Source organism: Polypterus senegalus, chromosome 14, assembly GCF_016835505.1.
Source record: "Polypterus senegalus isolate Bchr_013 chromosome 14, ASM1683550v1, whole genome shotgun sequence".
NCBI classification, from domain to species: Eukaryota; Metazoa; Chordata; class Cladistia; order Polypteriformes; family Polypteridae; genus Polypterus; species Polypterus senegalus.
This window is the reverse complement of record NC_053167.1, coordinates 138,965,821-138,989,481: the sequence shown is the minus strand read 5'-3', so window position 1 is coordinate 138,989,481 and position 23,661 is coordinate 138,965,821. Positions and strand designations below refer to the sequence as shown.

The 23,661-nt window shown below is 43.3% G+C and overlaps 1 protein-coding gene across 5 annotated transcripts in view; it reads right to left on the bottom strand.

Annotated features, from left to right (window-relative positions):
- Positions 1-23,661, bottom strand: part of mast2 (microtubule associated serine/threonine kinase 2) — a 457,031-nt gene that overhangs the window by 61,470 nt on the left and 371,900 nt on the right. For all 5 annotated transcript variants that reach the window (XM_039735193.1, XM_039735194.1, XM_039735196.1 and 2 more), the window contains 3 exons: positions 19,286-19,387; positions 7,258-7,390; positions 7,075-7,142 (listed from right to left, as the gene is read on the bottom strand). In XM_039735193.1, the coding sequence (XP_039591127.1) occupies positions 7,075-7,142; positions 7,258-7,390; positions 19,286-19,387 (303 nt within the window). The remainder of the gene's footprint in view (positions 1-7,074; positions 7,143-7,257; positions 7,391-19,285; positions 19,388-23,661) is intronic.

Sequence of the window (23,661 nt, the reverse complement as noted above, 5' to 3'; positions counted from 1 at the left end):
TGAGAGTGACTCTTGACAGCCCAGATGGATGGGCCTGTGGATCAGTAACGGGCACAGAGCTCCACTTCGACTCAGATGCCAGCAAGGTGGAGGTGGGGTACTGGTATGGGCTGGATGGACCTTTTTGTGTTGAAGATGAACTCAAAATCAACTTCCAAACCTACTGCCAGTTTTTAGAAGACACTTTCTTCAAACAGTGATACAGGAAAAAGTCGACATCTTTCAAGAAGACCATGATTTTTATGCAGGCCAATTCTCCGTCACTTGCATCGAAGTTCTCCACTGCATGGCTAGCCAGTAAAGGCCTTAAAGATGAAAGAATAATGACATGGCCCCCCTTCCTCATCTGACCTAAACCGTATTGAGAACTTGTGGGCCCTCCTTAAACGTTAGATTTACGGGGAAGGAGAACAATACACGTCTCTGAAGAGTGTCTGGGGGGCTGTAGTCACTGCTCCACAAAAGGAAACTGACAGACTCCATGAATGGAAGGCTTATGACTGTTATTGAAAAGAAGGTGGGCTATATTGGGCACTGATTTACTTATTTAGAAATGTTTATTTGAAAATTTTCAGTTGTTTGTTTATTATTCTCACTGTAACAGATGAAAATAAACAAGTGAGATGGGAACATTTTCATTTTTCCTTTAGTTTCATAATAATTCTGCACACATATGTAAAAACCTTGATACATGCAAATATACAAAATGGAACTGTGTGTGTACTATAGAAGGCACACAGATGGCTTAGAATATTTAACTTTTGTTTAAGGGTCCTACAATAATTGTATTTTTAGGCCTTTGAGATGAGAAGCATAGAAAAGGCACATAATAGAGCTGTTGACCCTTCACACTGAGTGGAGCCAACTGAGGTGGGCATCTGATATGGTTGTCTCCAGACGCCTCCCTGTGGAGGATTTACAGGCATGAGCAGCTGGGAGACCCTCGGGATAACCCAGGGTTCGCTGGGAGGATTATATCTCCCTGATGGCCTGAGAATGCCTTGGGATCCTTCAGCATGAGTTGGCTGGGGAAATTGACGCGTGGGTCTCACTGCTAAGACTGCTGCCCAACACGACCCAGTGTCAGATTAGCGGTGAAAAATGAATGAATGAACAACCAAATCGTATGTATATTTTGCACTTACAGAATCTTTTGTGTATTGTGACACGCAGGTACAATATATAAAGAAATATATTAAGCAGTGCTAAACATGCCACTAAGCCCATCAAGAATATGGTAGATGATAGGAATGTAATATTGAATTAAGGTGATCTGAAAGACCCTAGGGGCGGCATGGTGGCGCAGTGGGTAGCGCTGCCACCTCGCAGTTAGGAGACCCGTCTGGGTTCGCTTCCTGGGTCCTCCCTGCGTGGAGTTTGCATGTTCTCCCCGTGTCTGCGTGGGTTTCCTCCCACAGTCCAAAGGCATGCAGGTCAGGTGCATTGGCGATTCTAAATTGTGCTTGGTGTATGGATGTGCTCTGTGGTGGGCTGGCACCCTGCTTGGGGTTTGTTTCCTGCCTTGTGCCCTGTGTTGGCTGGGATTGGCTCCAGCAGACCCCTATGACCCTGTAGTTAGGATATAATGGGTTGGATAAGGGATGGATGGATGGATGAAAGATCCTATCACTAACCTAGAGGAAAAAAACAAGTTCAAGTCCTTATGGAAGAACCTGTAAGGGTTTACTTTACTAAATTGTCCCTTCTGACACAGATTGATGCCTGCCTTACATAACCAGCTCCTAAGGGACAAATTCTCTTCCAGAGCAAATGAAGCACCATAGAAATAAGAGAGAAAAGGCAAAACAGAGACAATTAACCAAAACAAAGAAGAGGGGAAAAAAAGATAGGAAACATGGTCAGGAATTAGAAAAAAGCAGAAAATGAAGCTGTTGATGAGTATATTATGTAAAAACCTCTTGCTGGAAAAAAGACAAAAGTTTCCAAGCACTATTAATGTCAGACACCAGCACATTCACGGCACACAACAATTCAGCATGTGCCTGTCCAAACACAACAACTATCACTGTTCAAATAAAAATGCTGGTAGATGAAAGTGTAATAATAAAAAAAAGCCAAACACAAACCACTGAAAGGAGTTTGATGCAATATCAATAATTAGGGGAGAATGGACCTGGAAAGATAAGGTATTAAGTATGACAAAGACAAGAGAAAGCTGTTGGCAAGAAAACCGAAGGGGATATCCTAAAATCGAAGTTGTGTCTTTATTAAGAAATTGCGGACTTGATACATTTTCCACAAGCTCAATGTCTGCAGGCTTCACAATGCTGTGCTCATGTTGAGTATAGAAGGATGTCCTCTGCCACGGTGACATATGGACTGATTGTGTGAGGCCATTCTGTGTTAACACAGGCACCTAAGCTTTAGGATGTAATCTAAAAAATAGCCTTGTTTGTGTTTTGTTAGGCAAAGTCCATTAGCCTTTGCTTCAAAATTCTTTTGACTACTGAATATTTGGACTTGTCTTCAGAATCATTTTGGCATGATGACCCCATGCCTGCTCTCGGACTGTGATTTAGGGCACTGCTTTTTCTTACTTCATGTTCTGGTCTCTCTCTTGCTAGTAAAGGTAAACGCTTTTGCTTTAGCCAGGGTTCATTCCCTGTCTTATGCTTATATTCCTTTTCCTTTTCATTCAATCTCAAGTTATGAATACATATTATTATAAATTGTTCCGGTCATTCACCATTTAGTTGATATACTTAACGTGTTACTGCTTTTGTTATACTTAAGAATATTTATGTACTGTTTCTTTAAATGTATTTATGTTGCTAGAGGCAGGACCATCCCTTGTATCACTAAAAAAGACCAAGGTAGGGCTACCCCTTGTATCACTGCATGGGGTCTCGATTAGCCCCATAAAAAGAAGGCTAGGAAGTATAGACCCCACAACTCACTAAAGGCGCTTTGGTGGGGTGTTGGATCTGTTGCTTTTCTTCTTTGAATTTACTGCTTTTTTTACTCTTTTTGCCTCCGTTTCAGGATTCAGTTAAGGATGTTGTACTTTTGGATTGCCTTGCTGATAACTTCTTCTTGTCCCTTTATTTGTTATTTTGAGCATTTTGTTAAATTTTCTTATTTTGGTTAATAAATCTCCTTTAATAAAGATTCTTCTTTGGCTTATTTCCCTACAAGTCAGGGGTTTACAGCAATCCTCTCCCTTAAGAATACATTTTAATTACATTTTGGGATTTTGTATATATATATATATATATATATATATATATATACTGCTCAAAAGAATTAAAGGAACACTTTTTAATCAGAGTATAGCATAAAGTCAATGAAACTTATGGGATATTAATCTGGTCAGTTAAGTAGCAGAGGGGTTGTTAATCAGTTTCAGCTGCTGTGGTGTTAATGAAATTAACAACAGATGCACTAGAGGGGCAACAATGAGATGACCCCAAAACAGGAATGGTTTAACAGGTGGAGGCCACTGACATTTTTCCCTCCTCATCTTTTCTGACTGTTTCTTCACTAGTTTTGCATTTGGCTACAGTCAGTGTCACTACTGGTAGCATGAGGCGATACCTGGACCCTACAGAGGTTGCACAGGTAGTCCAACTTCTCCAGGATGGCACATCAATACGTGTCATTGCCAGAAGGTTTGCTGTGTCTCCCTGCACAGTCTCAAGGGCATGGAGGAGATTCTAGGAGACAAGCAGTTACTCTAGGAGAGCTGGAGAGGGCCATAGAAGGTCCATAACCCATCAGCAGGACCAGTATCTGCTCCTTTGGGCAAGGAGGAACAGGATGAGCACTGCCAGAGCCCTACAAAATGACCTCCAGCAGGCCACTGGTGTGAATGTCTCTGACCAAACAACCAGAAGACTTCATGAGGGTGACCCAAGGGCCCCATGTCCTCTAATGGGCCCTGAGCTCACTGCCCAGCAGCATGCAGCTTGATTGGCATTCGCCATAGAATACCAGAATTGGCAGATGCACCACTGGTGCCCTGAGCTTTACAGATGAGAGCAGGTTCACCCTGAGCACGTGACAGAAGTGAAAGGGTCTGGAGAAGCCATGGAGAACATTATGCTGCCTGTAACATCATTCAGCATGAGCAGTTTGGTGGTGGGTTAATGATTGTCTGGGGAGGCATATCCATGGAGGGTCACACAGACCGCTACAGGCTTGACAAAGGCACCTTGGCTGCCATTAGGTATCAGGATGAAATCCTTGGACCCATTGTCAGACCCTATGCTGGTACAGTGGCTCCTGGTGCACGACAATTCCTGGCCTCATGTGGTGAGAGTATGCAGGCAGTTCCTGGAGGATGAAGGAATTGATACCATTGACTGGCCACCACACTTTCCTGACCTAAATCCAATAGAACACCTCTGGGACATTATGTTTTGGTCCATCCAATGCCACCAGGTTGCACCTCAGACTGTCCAGGAGCTCAGTGATGCCCTGGTCCAGATCTGGGAGGAGATCCCCACAACACCATCTGTCATCTCATTAGAAGCATGCACCGATGTTGTCAGGCATGTATACAAGAACACAGGGGCCATACAAAGTGCTGCATACAATTTGAGTTGCTGCAATTAAATTTTGGCAAAATGGACTAGCCTGCCACATCATTTTTCACTCTGATTTTTGGGCGTCTTTGAATTCAGGGCTCTGTAGGTTGATCATTTTCATTTCCATCAAACGATGTGGCATCCTTTCGTTCCTAACACATTACCCAGTCTATATCAGTATAGATATCCAGGAGGATTTCTTTTTCCCATTGAGATCTGATGTGTTTTCAAAGTGTTCCTTTAATTTTTTGAGCAGTTTTATATATATATATATATATATATATATATATATATATATATATATATATATTGTCACGCACGCGCGAGTAGGAGACCGCGGACGGATTTGAATGCACCTGGGAACACATTCGCCGGCAGGGAATGGCAGGGGTACTAACTTTCTCCCTCTGCTTCCTCATAGGAAAAAGGACCCTCCGCCACCATAAGCCGGGTTTTGACCGCAGTACGGTACTTCCGCCTTTCCTCCGCCACCTTGTCTTGACGTCATCAATCCCATCCTCCCTCACGGTCCTTCCCAGCATTCCTCCACTTCCAGCTCCTCCCTAATAAAATGGCCGCCGACGCCATGATACGGCGTCGCGCATATGAACAGTTTTGTCTTCTCACCAGTCTTTTACAATATATATATATATATATATTTTAACTTTTGAAGCCCAATCCCATTTTGTCCTTACATAGGCCAGAGCCAGCCACTGGAATAGGCAGTCAGGTTGTCTGGCAGTGAGTCCTCTCTGGGCAGGCTAAGAAGGGAGTCTGGAGTGACTTTTAGCTCTGTTTTGGAGGCCTCACACTTTTGTACCATTCTTGTGTGTGTAAATCGTAACAAACATCTCCTTTTCAGAGAATTTACAGTATCTGACAAAAGTGAGTACACCCCTCACATTTTTGTAAATATTTTATTCTAACTTTTCATGTGACAACACTGAAGATATGACACTTTGATATAATGTCAAGTAGTCCGTGTACAGCTTGTATCACCGTGTAAACCTGCTGTCCCCTCAAAATAACTCAACACACAGCCATAGCTGTAAACTGCTGGCAACAAAAGTGAGTACACCCCTAAGTGAAAAATGTCCTGTGCCCAAAGTGTCAATATTTTGTGTGGCCACCATTATTTCCCAGCACTGCCTTCACTCTCTTGGGCATGGAGTTCACTAGAGCTTCACAGGTTGCCACTGGAATCCTCTTCCTCTCCTCCATGATGACATCACGGAGCTGGTGGATGTTAGAGATCTTGTGCTCTTCCACCTTCCACTTGAGGAAACCCCCCAGATGCTCAATAGGGTTCAGGTCTGGAGACATGCTTGGCCAGTCCAGCACCTTTACCCTCAGTGGTCGTCTTGGAGGTGGTTTGGGTTGTTATCATGTTGGCATACTCCCCCGCGGCCCAGGTTCTGAAGGGAGGGGATCACGCTCTGCTTCAGTATGTCACAGTATGTCAATGAACTGTAGCTCCCCAGTGCCAGCAGCCCTAAACCACGACACTCCCATCACCATGCTTGACTGTAGGCAAGACACACTTGTCTTTGTACTCCTCACCTGGTTGCCACCACACACGCTCGACACCATCTGAACCAAATAAGTTTATCTTGGTCTCATCAGTTCCAGTAATCCATGTCCTTATTCTGCTTGTCTTTCTTATGCATCATCTTTAGAAGAGGCCTCCTTCTGGGACGACAGCCATGCAGACCAATTTGATGGCATGTGCGGTGGGCGTACGGTCTTAGCACTGACAGGCTGACCTCTGCAGCAATGCTGACAGCACTCATACATCTATTATCAAAAGACAACCTCTGGATATGACGCTGAGCACGTGCACCATGGCAAGGCCTGTTCTGCGTGGACCCTGTCCTGTTAAACCTGTCGCTGTATGGTCTCGGCCACCGTGCTGCAGCTCAGTTTCAGGGTGTTGCCAATCTTCTTATAGCCTTCGCCATCTTTATGTACGGCAACAATTCTTTTTTTCGGATCCTCAGAGAGTTCTTTGCCATGTTGAACTTCCAGTGACCAGTATGAGAGAGTGTGAGAGCGAGAACATCAAATTTAACACACCTGAGACCTTGTAACACTAACGAGTCACGTGACACTGGGGAGGGAAAATGGCTACCTGGGCACAATTTGGACATTTTTCACTTAGGGGTGGACTCACTTTTGTTGCCAGCAGTTTAGACATTAATGGCCGTGTGTTGAGTTATTTTGAGGGGGCAGCAAATTGACACTGTGATACAAGCTGTACACAGACTACTGTACATTGTATCAAAGGTATAATAAAATATTTACAAAAATGTGAGGGGTCTACCCACTTTTGTGAGATACTGTATCATCAGCCAACAACAAAACTGGTCACTTTTAATTTGGAAGGCTTGATATCTAGCATGAAGACCTACCGCGCTCCCATGAAGAAAAACTTCAAAAGTATAAAGGTCCTACACAAGATGTAACAAAAAAGAGAAGAAGAAAAAAGAACAAAGAGTCAAAAGAAAGGCAGGACAGTCTCACTGCTCACCTCAATGGAATCATCTGTTTCTGGGGTGTCAGGGTGTCCACTGTCGTAACTGCTCAACTGGGCCATTTCTGCCAAAAGACAATATAAGAAATTAATTTTGATGGTAACAGTTAACAAAGCCTCCACCTGCAGCTTTTGAGCATTTCAATCATAAACTAAAAAGGTGCATCTCCAATTATTTACCCTCCAGGGGGTCCCTGGTGAGACCCAGCTGGCTGATGATGTAGCGGGGAATGTCTGACTTGATGCCCTGTCCTTCCTTAGCATGGCCTTCAGCAGCTTCCAGCAGATGATAAAACTCTTCTGGATCAAACTCCTGCCAAGTAAAGATGGTGGACAGAAAGACAAAGCAGAAGATGATAAATGTGAACATCCCAACAGAGGCAGGAAACTGTGGTCATCACTTTGAGCAGGGGTGTCCAACTCTAGGCCTGGTGGGCCGCAATGGCTGCAGGTTTTCATGCTAACCCTTTTCCTAATCAGTGAGCAGTTTTCACTGCTAATTAACTTCTTTACCCTTTATTTTAATAGCCCTGTTTTTAAGGATTCAGTCCTCTGAATTGATTTGCTTCTCCATTAAATGGCAACCAAACAGAAATAAGATGTGAAACGAGACTAACAGATGACCAGCTAAATTGCAACGTCACAGTCCAGCCAATTTCACTCCAACCAGTTTCTTAATGATAATTAAAGCCGTTATTGAATATCAGGACTTGTTGCTGCTCTCATTCTGCCGCAGCAGACTGTTGATCTTCTGTTTTTTCTAAGACCACCGTCGAGATTTTTTTGATAACCTGAGCAGACCAACATGGCCGAGACCTTCACCTTTCTTTATTTTCAGGTGATCTGCTTGTTTTGTGTCTCATTATTGTTTGGCTGCTCATTAAGGAAAAATATACACCGAAGGGGTCTGAGTCACGTCAATTAATGCTAAGGCAAAACAAGTTAATCAGCAGCAAAAATGGCTCACTAATTAAGAAGATCGTTAGAATGAAAACCGGCAGCCACTGCGACCCACCAGAACCGGAGTTAGACACCTGACTTAGAGCCTGACAACCTCATGCAAGTCATGTATCATGACAGAAAACATACAGTGCCTATATAGAATCATCGTACCCTGTGAAAATTCTTAGCTTTGTCACATTAAACCCTGGAAATGAAAATAAATGGAATATAACTTTTGCTACCTGTATTCATACATCATAACCTACAGTATCAAAGTGAAAACATTTAAAAAAAAATACTGAATGATATTTCAGATTTGATTCGTGGTTTGGATAAGTGGTCACCTCCTTAGAGTAACTATTATCAACTTGTACAGGTGCAACCAGCCAGCTTACACACAACGGCACGGTGGCGCAGTGGGTAGCGCTGCTGCCTCAAAGTTAGGAGACCTGTGGGTTCGCTTCCCGGGTCCTCCCTGCGTGGAGTTTGAATGTTCTCCCCGTGTCTGCGTGGGTTTCCTCCCACAGTTCAAAGACATGCTGGTTAGGAGCACTGGCGGTCCTAAAATTGTCCCGAGTGTGTGGGTGGGTGTGTGTGTGCCCTGCGGTGGGCTGGCACCTTGCCTGGGGATTTGTTCCTGCCTTGCGTCCTGATTTGGCTGGGATTGTTTTCCCTTTTTTGTTATTTCGAGCATTTTGTTATACAGTGGAACCTAGGTTTGCGAGTGTTTTGAAAGACAAGCTAAATTTTTAAATAAATTTTGACTTTATAAACGAGCGATGTCTTGCAATACGAGTAGTATGGATACACTCTGCGTCATGTGATCACAACTGAGCTGATGGTTCTTCTCATTCTCTCTCTCTCCTTATCTCGCTCGCTCACGCACGCACGCGTGTCTCTCTCTCTCTCTCTCTCTCTCTCTCTCAATCGTCTCCAATTCTCCGTCTGAGTCTGTGTGCCTCACTCATATAGTCAACATCCGTACGAGCGTATACTGTTTACTACAGCGTTGTTACTGTGTGTGTGCTGTGAAGTGCAAGTCCCCATCTTGCACTCCAAAACACGAAGATGAGTCTCAGTATTTTAACACCACCAGCTTTATTCAGCTTGAAACTGCAACAGCGCTGTTATTTATTGTACCGGGATCTTTATAATGTTCCTTGTATCACCCATCGACAGCAGGCGCTTACAGCATGTCCGCAATCTTTTTGGATGCGCTTATATGGCGAACTGCTACAGCGCTGGGAGACTGCGATTGCTTTGGGATGCTCTTCGCGTGTCGACCCGTTGGGTGTAATCCCACATGAGTTTAGAAACTCACTCACACCAGCCATGATTTTTTTTAAAGGTAAAGTGCAGGTTAATTTGTATTATGTATTTTTACTTTATATTTTGTATTAATCATTTTTATAGGAATAATTTTGGGTTGTGGAACGAATCATCTGAGTTTCCATTATTTCTTATGGGGAAATTCACTTTGATATACGAGTGCTTTGGACTGCGAGCACGTTTCCGGAACGAGTTACGCTCGCAAACCGAGGTTCCACTGTATTTTCTTCTTTTGGTTAATAAATCTCCTTTTTATAAAGATTCTTCTTTGGCCTATTTCCCTACAAGTCAGGGGTTTACAGCAATCCTCTCCCTTAAGAAGGCATTTTTATTACATTTTAGGACTTTTTATTTATATATATATATATTGTGGTCCCCGGCCGGATGCCCAGGAGGAGGAGAGGAGGGCTTGTGCCTCCTCCAGACCACGAGGGGGCGTCTGTCCTGGTTATATTGGGGGCCTCGGGTAAGGGGCTTGGAAGCCCAGCCCTGTAGGGACCCATGGCCACCGCCAGGCGGCGCCCCGATGCCGGTTCATCGCGTGTGGTCCTCAGCCGAGGCTGGAGCCCGGCCGGGACGCCTTGGAGGACCAGAGGAGGGCGTGTGCCTCCTCCAGACCACGAGGGGGCGTCTGTCCTGGTTATATTGGGGGCCTCGGGTAAGGGGCTTTGAAGCCCAGCCCTGTAGGGACCCGTGGCCACCGGCAGGCGGCGCCCCAGTGCCTATTTATCCCGGGAGCCCGGCACTTCCGCCACACAGGGGTATGGCCAACGTTAAGTGCCGGGAAGCAGCTGGAGCCCATCCGGGTTCCCATAAAAGGGGCCGCCTCCCTCCAGTCATTGGTGGATGTCGGGAGGTAGCAGGACTGAACTGGAGAGAGAGGATGGGAGGCGGCCAGGAAGGCACAAAGACTGTGGGCCCTGGACTTTGGGGAAATCGGTGCAGAGGCACGTGACTTTGGACATTGTAAATATTGTATATAGTGTAAATAAACGGTGTGTGGGTGAACAATATGTTGTCCATCTGTGTGTGTCCGGGCCAGCGTTCACAATATATATATACAGGGTGAGGCAGAAAGGACGGATGTTTTTTACAAAATCACAAAATTGTTCATTTTTTCTTACAAAGAAATTTATTGAAAGATTTGAGTTCATATTGAAATAGCATTTGACAATTTGTAGTGATGGAAATGCAGGTCTAAATGCAAAATACGCCTTACCGAACGATTACTGAGGCCAAGTTCAGAACAATGCTTCCGAGCAGATCGACTTGGACTGCGCAGCAGGGCTAGTCGTACGCTTTCCACATTTTCAGGGGTACGTGCTATTCGTGTAGCCTTCGGCTGTCTTTAGTTCATTAGTGTACCTCGTGTACGAAGTGCTTTAACCCAACGTAGGATAGTGTTACGAGCGGGAACAGCTTTATTGTGGATATTGAAATGGCAACGAAACTGTAGCTGAACTGCGGTAATATTGGTTGTTCTTGACAAAACAGTTGTACGCAAAAACGCGGTGTTCTATCATCCACCGCTCCATGGCTAAAACTAAAAAGAAAATAAAAAAATGCTAAGACTTCGCAAACCTAACGCCACCTACCGCACATCTGTCACTCCACCTAGTAGTGAGTTCTAGCCATTTCAAAGACATCCGTCCTTTCTGCCTCACCCTGTATATATTTTAACTTTTGACTGCCACTGGAGTAGGCAGTCAGGTTGCCTGGCAGTGAGTCCTCTCTGGGCAGGCTAAGAAGGGAGTCTGGAGTGATTTTTAGCTCTGTTTTGGAGGCCTCACACTTTTGTACCATTCTTGTGTGTGTAAATCGTAACAAAAATCTCCTTTTCAGAGCATTTACAGTATCTGACAAAAGTGAGTACACCCCTCACGTTTTTGTAAATATTTTATTCTAACTTTTCATAGGACAACACTAAAGACATGACACTTTGATACAATGTCAAGGAGTCCGTGTACAGCTTGTATCACAGTGTAAATTTGCTGTCCCCTCAAAATAACTCAACACACAGCCATTAAAGTCTAATGTTAGGATATAGCGGGTTGGATGATGACTGACTGACCAACAGATTACTTCAGAATTATTCTGGCTGATCCTCAAGGATTCCACATCTACTAGTGCAGGGCAGCACAAAGATCTCACCACAGCTGGCTTTCAAAAAGGCGCCGGGACAAAGTTGTGGAAAGACAAAAGTTAGGAAAATGAAACAAACTATCCCTCCAAGTGCCGTTTAGAGCACGACTAAGAAGTGGACAGCATATGGAACCACCAGCACCTCACCTGTCCTGACAAACTGGATGAGCGAGCCTGTAGGATGTTGATCAGAAGATACCAAAGAGGCCAACAGCAACAATGAAGGACTGAAAAGTGTTCATGGCTGGGACTGCTGTGTCTGTGTAGGTGACAGAAATCCCACAAGCTTCACACAAAAGAGTTCTGAGTTCTAATGAAGGGTGGCAAGAAAGAAGCCTCTGCTGTAAAAGTATCACACTGAGCCTTGCTTGTACTTTGCAAAAAAAAATATTCAAAATATTCTGATGCCATGTGGAATAAGGATTTCTTGGTGAGATGAGATCAAGATTGGGCTTTCTGGACTGAAATCCAAGCAATATGTTTGGTGAAAAATAAAAAAAAAAAAAAAAACAGCACACCACCCAAAACATACCATACCTATTGCAAAGTATGGTGGTGGTAGTGGTGCCAGTATTAGTTTGTTAGGGTGTTTCCCTTCAGGGGGACTGGGCGATTGGTCAGGATTGATGGAGAAACGGATGCTGCTAATTACGTCCAAATTCTTGAGAAAAACCTCCAGCACTCCACCAGTACAGCTTGGAGGTGGACAGGTGGTTCACCTGCCAGCAGCAAAACCACCCTAAACACACCACCAGAAATCAATGCAGTGGCTTCAGGATTGTTATGCCCCGGTTGCCCTCAGCTGGTAATACCTCCTTGAACCCGGGTCATTGATTCTCATAGATCAAGATTAGAGTGGCTTGTGAAAAGAAAGAAAAAGCAAGAAAGGACTGAAACGGATTTTTTCAGCCAGGAGATGGGAAAATGCCATTGTGCCGGCATGTGTTAATTTCTCCTCGTGGACACTTCCACCTGTGGCTGCGGGATTTGTGTTTCCTTTTTGTAGTAATCTGGATGTAGCCACTTGGTGCCACTGCTTTACTGCCAGGCTGCTCTCCTGCATATGGAAAAGTCATCTTAATTCTGTTAGACCTCAGTGCAGCATTTGGCACTCGGGTCAGACATGACATTCTACTGTCCACAATGGAGAACATGCCACTGGGTATCTCTGGCACTGCCCTCCAGTGGTTCAGGTCCTATCTGACTGATAGGCAAGAGTTTATTAGTTTTGGCAACAGCAGATCCAGCTCGGTGCCAGTCACACAAGGAGCTCCTCAGGGACTTGTCCTCGGCCCTCTTCTCTTCTGTATTTATATACTTCCCCTTGGCCATATTATTTGTAGCTTTGGACTGGGCTATCATTTTTATGCAGACGATACTCAACTCTACTTTAATGTTAAAAGTGGAACTTCATCAGAGCTTTCTCAGCTCACAACCTGCCTCAGTGAAATCAATACCTGGTTGAAGCAGAACTCTTTAAAATTAAATTGCAACAAAACCGAACTCCTGCAAACTGGGACTAAAGTGCAACTTAATAAAATGAGTCCATCTTGGCGGTGATCTCATCAGACCTACCTCCACTGCAAAGAATCTCTGTGTCATCTTTGATTCCTCCCTCTCTTATTCCACCCACATAAATCACATTAAGAAACTTTCTTACTTTCACCTCCATCACGTATCCCGTGTTCAATCCTTCCTCTCCTTTTCTAATGCTGAGAAACTTCTCCATTCTTTTATCACATCCCACATCGATTATTGTAACTCGCTGCTGGCAGGCGCCCCTTCTAATCTTCTATCACAGCTCCAGCTTATTCAAAACTCGGCTGCAAGAGCCCTGACTGCTCCGTCTTCATTGGCTCCCCGTGTCTTACAGAATCAAATATAAAAATACTAATAACCTACAAAGCCTTAAATAACCTCGCGCCAAACTACATCAGTGACCTTCTCCATCACTATGTGCCTGCCCGCCCACTAAGGTCCTCTGATTCTGGCCATCTTGTTGTGCCCCACACTAATCTACACTCCATGGGTGACAGCAGGGCCTTCAGCTGTATAGCGAGTGCCCAGACTCTGGAATGACCTGCCGAAACGAATCAGGTCAGCTGACTCCATGAATTCTTTTAAAACTCATCTGTTCAGGAAGGCTGTTAGCTCTACTTGACTTTATTAACCTTCTCTCAGTTGACCTCCATGTCAAGATGTCATGTCACCTGTGTGTGTGTGTGCAGACCATCAATTATGTTGTCTGTTAGGCTTTTTGTCTTTGAATTCACTGTCGTAATCTTCTTTATTTATTTATCTGGTTTGTACCATTCTATATACTGGATACCCTGCTGTTCTTTCATAAACTCTGTAAAGTGCCTTGAGCATGGGAAAGGCGCTATATAAATAAAATGTATTATTATTACTATTTTATTATTATCTTGGATAAAGAAGCGTTGGAATTATCGTATGGAAAGATCTCATCTGACTGGACCGCCTGCACAGACACCACTAAAGGAAACAGAGGGACGGGTAGGTGGGCAGTTGGCCGAGGTCTCCAGGACTGCGGCTGTGTGCTTGACTTTTTGTCTTTTACAGTTTTTATACCCATCATTGTCAATAGGCCTTAGTTCATTCATTAATTAACGGAGAGATATTATTGGTCTGGACTGATGCTTAATCAGTTTCAACCTTGTTCTTTGTGTGTTTTTAACAAACCTGCATGTATATTTGTACCAATTTGAGCAATTAGTCTAATCAATACTTGTATTTTAACTGATAATTGTTCACAGACATTCTGCACCTGCAATTAGTGAAGAGCGCTGTGCAAAAATAAGATGTGTTGTATTGTGTGTGAAGCTAACACATGCACAGGCTAACAGAGTGCAACAGACGCAAGCAGACTATAAAATCCTGTAACCCGGTTAAGGGTTTACATGGCCTGATAACTCGGTTGCTCACGGAGAAATCCGACTCTGATAACCTGGTTTCTCTGACCAGAATGACGGTATACTGTACATGGCATTTTAGTAACTTAGCTTTTGTGAATAATCAAGTTACTAAAGTGCATGTCGAGGCACAGACTTGAAATCTTAGACCTTTTCTTGGGATGCAAGGCCTGGAAATGTGTTATTGTGTAAACAATACTTATTGTAAAATGTGCTATGTAAATAATTGATTAACTGATAAATGCTCTCATTTTCGCCCTCCTGTCATCACCCCTGGAGATATTTTCCAATAAACAGGCTACTAACCACCTTCTTGTGTGCCAGTTACCATTCTTAGCAGCTTGGTTCATTTCATTTACACATTAATAATTGGCTGTGTTCGGCCCATCATATCTTTGACAAAGCGATTTTTGGTCCAAAACTCTGCATTTGTGGATGTGTGACGAGAGTACAAAATGACAATGACCGGGAAAAAAAAAGACCATCAAATGGAGCTGAGGTGACATCACTGCCATACAAATACCAGCCACTAGAAAAACCCTAGCAATAATCATATGGCCAGACTAAAATTATTTTCAAAAACATACACTCACAATACTAACCCATTAGCCTCTGTTAAGATGATGCTAGCTATTGTTCAAGCTCTGCCGGTTTTGTATATTTTGAGGTGCCTCCATTAAGCCTTGGCTTGGTATCCCTCTAAATGATCTGAAATGCGCAAGCTTACAAATTCCAGCGTCTAAAGTCCCAAAGGTTGTAGTCAAACTTATATTATGCTTAATTCTGCCATTAATAAATCACAGTTTTGTAGAGTCTGTTTGAAAAAGAGGCTTACAAAGCGCACTACAAGCTAGAGCCTAATTCTGACAGCTATGTTGGAATCAGTACTCACGGCAAAACAACAAAAGCAGAGATTCATGGGTCAAGCATATTCCTGAATTACTAAAAAAAAGTCTTTATATTAATATATGTGTTAATCATTTGTCACAGGAGAAGGATGGGGAGATCCGAGCAGAAAAGCACACCCGTTGCCTCTTAGAGCTCCAATTTGTAAAAATCTGTCTGCGGCGAGTCAAAATGTCAGTCACGTGTAATTCATCAAACCCGCCAAACGATCTCCCCCACCACTGCTCTGCCACATTCACTTCTGAGACGTGACAAAAAAGTGACAGGGGGGTTTCGTTTGGGGGCAGGCTCTAGTCGGTCTGTGGTCTTGGAAGGATTGGTTTTTTATTAAACCCAAGACCACATGACAAAGTCACTGCCACTACATGTCACAGAGCGGACAAAGAGAGAAATAATGCGAGCGATGAGAAGGAAACATGCATCAAGTATTCGTATTTCGTCATCACGGATGATGCTTTGTAAAGCTTTTGTTATGGTACTTTCTATTTAAGACGTTTATGAAACTTGTCCACGGGAGTAAAAGCAAAAGGGCAAATTCAGAAGAGACAGACAGACAGATATGAAAGGCACTATATGATAGATAGATAGATAGATAGATAGATAGATGTATAAGGCACTATATAATAGATAGATAGATAGATAGATAGATAGATAGATAGATAGATAGATAGATAGATAGATAGATAGATAGATAGATAGATGTGTAAGGCACTATATAATAGATATTATTTATTTTAAATAAATTTGCAAAAACCTCAAGTAAACTTTTTTCACATTGTCATTATGGGGTGTTGTGTGTAGAATTCTGAGGAAAAAAATGAATGAATCCATTTTGGAATAAGGCTGTAACATAACAAAATGTGGAAAAAGTGGTGCGCTGTGAATACTTTCCAGATGCACTGTATATGCGATAAAATGATTCTTTTTTCCAGATCAGTTTTGTTGTGACAAAAATGCGTTAGTAACATGGAAGTCGCAGAATCAATGCTCAACAAATGTATTGGCTTGAAAAATGGACACACGGTGGAACCTCTGGTCACGATCGTAATTCATTCCAGTACTCTAGTCGTAACCCGATTTGGTCGTGACCCGAAGTAATTTCCCCCATAGGATTGTATGTAAATACAATTAATCCATTCCAGACCGTACAAACTGTATGTAAATATATATTTTTAAAGATTTTTAAGCACAAAAATAGTTAATTATATACCATAGAATGCACATTGTCTGCAGTGGGTTGGCACCCTGACCAGGATTGGTTCCTGGGGAAAAAAATGAAAATTTGAAAAATCCATAATTTATACAAAAACTAACCATAAACAACCAAGAAAAGTAACCTTGCATGCACGCACGTCTGACCGAGAACAATGTGTAGGGAGAGACTGAACATGTGCAGAAATCATCGGCGCGTAGGAACCGGAAGGGAAACTGGCTTGTTCGTCACCAGAGTGTGTGGTCGTGAACAGATGCAAAATTTTGGTGAACTTTTTGGTCGTAACCCGATTTGTACGTGTTCCGAGCCATTCGTGACCCGAGGTTCCACTGTATTTGGTACATTTTTAAGCTTTCCCTCCATGCCCCATAGACTACAATGTAAAGCGCCAGATCAGGCATAATATATATTTTTTAATTTAAAGAAAGTTTTTAACTTGAGAACACAATGTCATGTGCATACATACTGTGAGGTCTGTGAACTTTTATTGGGACCCTCCCAAGCCCACCAAAAAGGGATGACACGCCAATGTGCAATTGCCACATCTGTGGAGGGCTGCTTGTCCGTTGCAGAGGTGACCGCGGGTTTGCAGCACCACAGCATAGCGACACGGAATTAACTACGAGCCGATTGTGGCTGTGCTTTAAGCACCTGTCGCCGATGGGAGATGCAAGGAACATTATAAAAGCAGAGAACCGTATAACTTGGCTACTGAGCTGGTCCCGACTCTGCCCGTTTACTGTGTCTGTGTAGAGGAGACTGGTAGATCCCACTGCAATAAACAGCCATACTGTTCCTGTATCAAGTTAAATAAAAGCTGCTTTTGCTAAAGTACTGAGACTCAGCCTCGTGTTTTGGGGTGCAAGACAGTGACTTACGTGTCACAATACCATGTATGTGAAAAATAACTGTAACTTGAAAAATATTGAAATTATCTTTTAAAGAAAAAAACGATGAAGCATCCATCCATCCATTATCCAACCTGCTACATCCTAACTACAGGGTCACGAGGGTCTGCTGGAGCCAATCCCAGCCAACACAACAACAACATTTATTTCTATAGCACAGTTTCATACAAAAAGTAGCTCAAAGTGCTTTACATACTGAAGAAAAGAAAAATAAAAGACAAAATAAGAAATTAAAATAAGACAACATTAGTTAACACAGAAAAGGAGTAAAGTCCGATGGCCAGGGTGGACAGAAAAAACAGAAAAAAACTCCAGACGGCTGGAGGAAAAAAAAAAAAAATAAAATCTGCAGGGGTTGCGAGGCCACGGGACCACCCAGTCCCCTCAGGGCATTCTACCTAACATCAATGAAATAGTCCTCTTTGTAGTTAGCCATCAACACAAGGCGCAAGGCAGGAAACAAACCCCGGGCAGGGCGCCAGCTCACCGCAGGGCACACACACCAAGCACACACACTAGGGGCAATTTAGTATCGCCAATGCACCAAACCTGCATGTGTCTTTGGACTTTGGGAGGAAACCCACGCAGACACGGGGAGAACGTGCAAACTCCACGCAGGGAGGACCAATGATTAAGCAAGTCAGTCATAATTAAGGCATAATCATTATGTAAAATTAGCAGCAGAAACGATTTACTGTTAAAGAAACTGGCTGGAATGAAAACCAGCAGCCACTATGGACCCCCAGGAAGGGAGCTGGACCCCGCCAGTTATATAAGAATAACATATGAAAATGTCCAAGGGGTGAACCCATTTTATAGGCACTGGACATGTTTGCATGGGCTGCTAGCCATACTGTATACTAATAAACACGGGCAGCTCTGTGTGTGGTGTACCCTTAGTGTCCCTCCACAAAACACAACTGGAAAAGACATTTTGTTTTTCATAACCCAGCATGCACAACCTAAACAATTCTTGCTGCAACAAACGCATTTAGAAAAGAGCATTTTGTCTAATCAAGAATTAGATTGACAAATTCAAGTGTTTACCTTCCTACATTGGAGTCATTATTGAATTTAACGCCTATAGAATACACAAATTATCTTGGCATTTTACAAATAAACTGACTGTAAGGCACTATGATACCAAAATGTCAGACTTGACATTCACGCCGGTTGTTTTTTTACGTCCTCTAATGAGTATCTGAGTATGCTAAGGATTACAGAAACATCCTGGGCAGCAGACAAAGTGTTGGCATAAAGGCAGCACAGGAGAAGCGCTGAGGAAGAAGGGCAGAATGTTAGATTGTATTCATCAAGAAGACAGTAGCAGACACACAGAATGAAGCTACTGCCAAATGGCAAGAGTTATATGGGAGCACTGGGGCTGTGTGACAAAGCCTAGGAAGGCCACTTAAGGACCCAAGCTGCACCATCAAAGATGGTGTGCCTACTAGAAATGGAACACGGACAGACATCTTAACGCTGAATGTTTTAACACATCTTCTGCTCGGCATGCCAGACACATTTAGCAGGCACAGCCCGATCAACGACAACACCAACATTTATTTATACAACACATTTTCATTCAATAAGTGTAGCTTAAATCGCTGGAGTCATAGTTCAGAGTCTCGCAATGGAGGCCTCCACTAACATTCCCGGCTGTTTGTGTTGTTTTCTTACTTGAGGAAGGAGTGCAGCAAAAGAAGCAACAAGGGCCGATCAGCCAGTCAAGACCCATGGATGTGACGAGCAAATAGTGAGAGTCAAAATGGAGTCTGCACAGGAGGAGTAATACCTGACCATGGCCTCTCTTCCAAGAAGTGAAAGAAAAAACTTACAAGGCACTCAAGCAGGCGTGCTGGCCTGGCGATGATGATCATCAGCTTCCTCACGAGCTGGGTAACGAAGGCAACCTCCCTGCTCTCAGAGCGCTCATGAGCCTGAGGAAATAAAACAGACAAACAAATAAATTAATAAATACAGGAAAGGGTGAAGAGAAATGCAGAAAAGTCACAGGGAACCACAGGTAGGGAGTGTGGTGTGGTGGCTACGGCAGTAGAATTCACATTGCACGCATACATATTATAACGTATACGTATGTCATGTCACATTGTTTTCTAATCATTGCGGTTGGTTGGGTGGGAGCCAATCCCAGATAACAAAGGGCGCAAGGACAGGGTGCCAGTCCATCTCAGGGCAAACACACACACACACACACACTATGGCCAGGTTAGCACTGCCAAGTCACCTAACCTGCATGCCTTTGGACAGTGGGAGGAAGCAGGAATACCTGGAAGAAACCCACCCAGACACGGGAAGAACACACAAACTCCACACAAGGAGGACCAGAGAGACAAACTCTGGTCTTCTTACTGTTCCACTGCACCACCACGTATGACAACATTTATTTCTGTAGCACGTTTTCATACAAATGGTGCAGCTCAAAGTGCTTTACAAGATGAAGAAAGAAAAAATATAGAAATTAGGCAATACTAATTAACAAAGAATAAAGTAATGGTCGATGGCCAGGGAGGACAGAAAAAAAAAAATATCTGCAAGGGTTCCAAGGGCATGAGACCATCTGCCCAGCCCCCAAGTATGAAGCATAAGTATGAATGACGTCTTTATTATAATGTACAATGAGCAGTGTGGACACTAGGGGTCGCTGTTGCCCTGTGAAACCCACCAGACAGACGACCAAGACACACGTGTAAAAGTACCCATTTAATATTTTCTTCAAATACAGTGCACAAAGCACCACACTCGCCACAATTCTTCAATAATTATAATAATAATAATAACAATACAATCCTCCACTCCCAGCAGCTTCGTCACCCAACCTCCCAACTCTTTCTCTTTTTGCTGGGTCTCATCCAGTCTAAACAGTCCTCGACCGGGAAGTGTTGCTCCTCTTCTTCCGGGTCAAACAATACATCATTAGTTCTCAAGTAGCCCGGAAGTACTGAGGGCTTCCGAACTTGTGACTCCGAATTACTTCCCGATTGTCGTAACAGTAGGAGTCCCCAGGTTCTTTGTGAGCTCCCCGTGGCGGCACCCACGGCACCCAACAGGGCTGAGGAAAAGGGCTCCGCATCCCAGGATGCTTTGAGGGAATCCAGAGAACCGTTGCCATCCAGGGGAGCTGCCACCTAGAGTCCCGGGGGATGCAGTGCCCTGAAAAGACTGCCTACCTCCATTCTTTTCTTTCAGGGACGTCCCGGCCGGACTGGACGGCCGGCTGTCCATCACAGCAGGTACACAGGAAACAAGAGGGGGCACATGCAGTAAGTAAAATGCTCACCCATTACAATATGAATCTTTCCTCTAAAATGCTTTTCTGCATGCACTATTCTCAGTGGAAAATTTTTCCTTCAGGATAGAAAGTTTTTATCCTTTAAATCTGCAGTCTATTAAATTGGGCTCAGTTAATTTAATGGCCTACTTGTATATATACAGCACGTTGTATTTAAGTGTCATAAAGATGAAATATTTTGTTTTTCAGTTAAACTCATGGATGGTATTGTGTCTCGGGGCTCTTTTGATCACTGAAATCAAGCTCGGACACCTGGTGATAATTAGTTTGCCAGGTAAGCCCAATTAATGGAAAAACTACTAAAGAAGGATGTTCCACATTATTACGCAGACCACCATTTTCAAGCAATATGGGAAAGAAAAAGGATCTCTCTGTTGCCGAAAAGCGTGAAATAGTTGAATGCCTTGGACAAGGTATGAAAACCTTAGATATTTCACGAAACCTTAAGTGTGATCATCATACTGTTAAAAGATTTGTGGCTGACTCAGAGCACACACGGGATTCGCGCAGATAAAGGCAAAACGAGGAAGGTTTCTGCCAGACAAATACATCGGATTAAGAGAGCAGCTGTTACAGTGCCATTACAAAGTAGCAAACAGGTATTTGAAGCTGCTGGTTCCTCTGGAGTCCTGCGAACATCAAGGAGCAGGATCCTCCAGAGGATTGCAGTTATGCGTAAACCTTCTATTCGGTCACCCCTAACCAATGGTCACAAGCAGAAACGGCTGCAGTGGGCCCAGAACTACATGAAGACTAATTTCCAAACAGTCTTGTTTACAGATGAGTGCTGTGCAGCCCTGGATGGTCCAGATGGGTGGAGTGGTGGATGGTTGGAGGACGGCCACCATGTCCCAACAAGGCTGCGATGTCAGTAAGGAGGAGGCGGAGTCATGTTTTGGGCCGGAATCATGGGAAGAGAGCTGGTCGGCCCCTTTAGGGTCCCTGAAGGTGTGAAAATGACCTCTGAAAAAGTATGTGCAGTTTCTGACTGATGTGGAAGACGAATGTTCTCTTCGTTCTCTTGTACTAATTCATGTCTGAGAAGTAAGCTTTACGAAACCAAGTAACAGCATGCTTTGTTTTAGCAAACAGAAAGATGTTTGTGCAAAGGACTCAAGGTCTGAGCATTCCACACATGAGTCTGCCTTATCACGTTTTCCCTTAGCTTACATCTGAACGCCATAACAAAAGGAGCCAAGAAATCAAGTTGCACAAGGGACATTAAAGGGGATCAAGGTTTGTGTATAATAAATGTGTTGACTGTTACATTTCATAATGATATTAAATCACGCATTCTAGGGGTATAAAACTGGACCCCACCCAACAGACGGGGTTCAGAAGAGCCCTGACGCTGTCATGTATATTTGATTGTCTGCTTTTCTGAAACTCTTCTCACCGTGACTCTGAAAAATAAAGCTGCTTTATAACCGCACCTGCTGTCGGGTCTGAGTTTTCGTCCACACTGACCACTTTCTTCCATGGTACAAAAAGAAGAACCGTGCTTTCTGTAACAAAATCATCTTCATGCATGACAATGCACCATCTCATGCTGCAAGGAATATCTCTGCATCATTGGCTGCTATTGGCATAAAAGAAGAGAAACTCCCCTGACCTCAATCCTATTGAGAAAAGATCTATGAGGGTGGGAGGCAGTTTACACCCAAACAGCAGCTCTGGGTGGCGATTCTGACATCCTGCAAAGAAAATTCAAGGAGAAACTCGCCGAAAACTCAAAAGGATTGTGAAGCTGCTATCAAATAAGGGGTCCTATGTTAATATGTAACTTGACCTGTTAAGATGTTTTTGATTGAAACAGCTTTTGATTTCAGTAAATGCTGCAAAGGATCTGTGCTGGTATCCAGAAGGTTGCCGGTTCGAATCCCCGTCACTGCCAAAAGAGATCCTACTCTGCTGGGCCCTTGAGCACAACCCTTAAACTTCAATTGCTCCAGGGCCGCTGTACAATGGCTGACCCTGCGCTCTGACCCCAAGGGGTATGCGAAAACTAACAAATTCCTAATACAAGAAATTGTATAAGGCGAAATAAAGAACAAAAAAAAAAACCCAAAAAATTCAACAAATGACCATTTTCAGTTCTTCACAACCTATAAAATGTTTTCAAACTCTGTTGTGCGTAATAATTTGGAACAGTGCATTTTAAGTTTTTTATTTTTGAAAAACATACCGTTATCATTAGGAAGTTTGTTCAGTAACATTCAAATTATACTCTAATGGTTGATGACTCAAAAATTATGCTGACTGCCACTTGCATCGACTATTGAGAAAAATATCATTTACATAATAATTTGGAACACGGTGTAAAAGGCAATTTATGTACGTTCAGTAGTTACATTGTATTGGGTGCATTCAGTGTTAATGTTTGTGATATACCAGCTTTTAGAATGTATTTTGTAATACGTGTTGAAATAAAATGCACTGTAGTTTTTATTCCAACAGATGGCGCATCTCAAGCATTAGCAATGCTGTAGAGAATCCTATAATATTAACAATGCTTTATAGTTGTGACAACAGACAAACTAACACTATAAATTCTCCTTTTTTAATTTGAAAATAAAAATAAGGAGGAAATAACAAAGACTGATCAAGGGTGTACTAAACTCATTCAAGTTCTTTACACATTCTGGTAATCTGCCCTCATTAATGCCGAAAAATGAGAGCAGGAACAAACCATGTAAATAGATTAACTTCTATAAAGAGGGCACACCGGCCTCCCAGGAAATGCACCGTCATCCTTGGGGTTTAAGACTTAATATCAGAACACGAGGTCACCCTACTCAGTATAGGAGGTAATTAGGACCTGGTGTTACCAAGGACAAACCCCCTCCTTAATGATTACACGTATGCAGGGCAGCGCACGATAAAGTAGCCCCCCACATGACA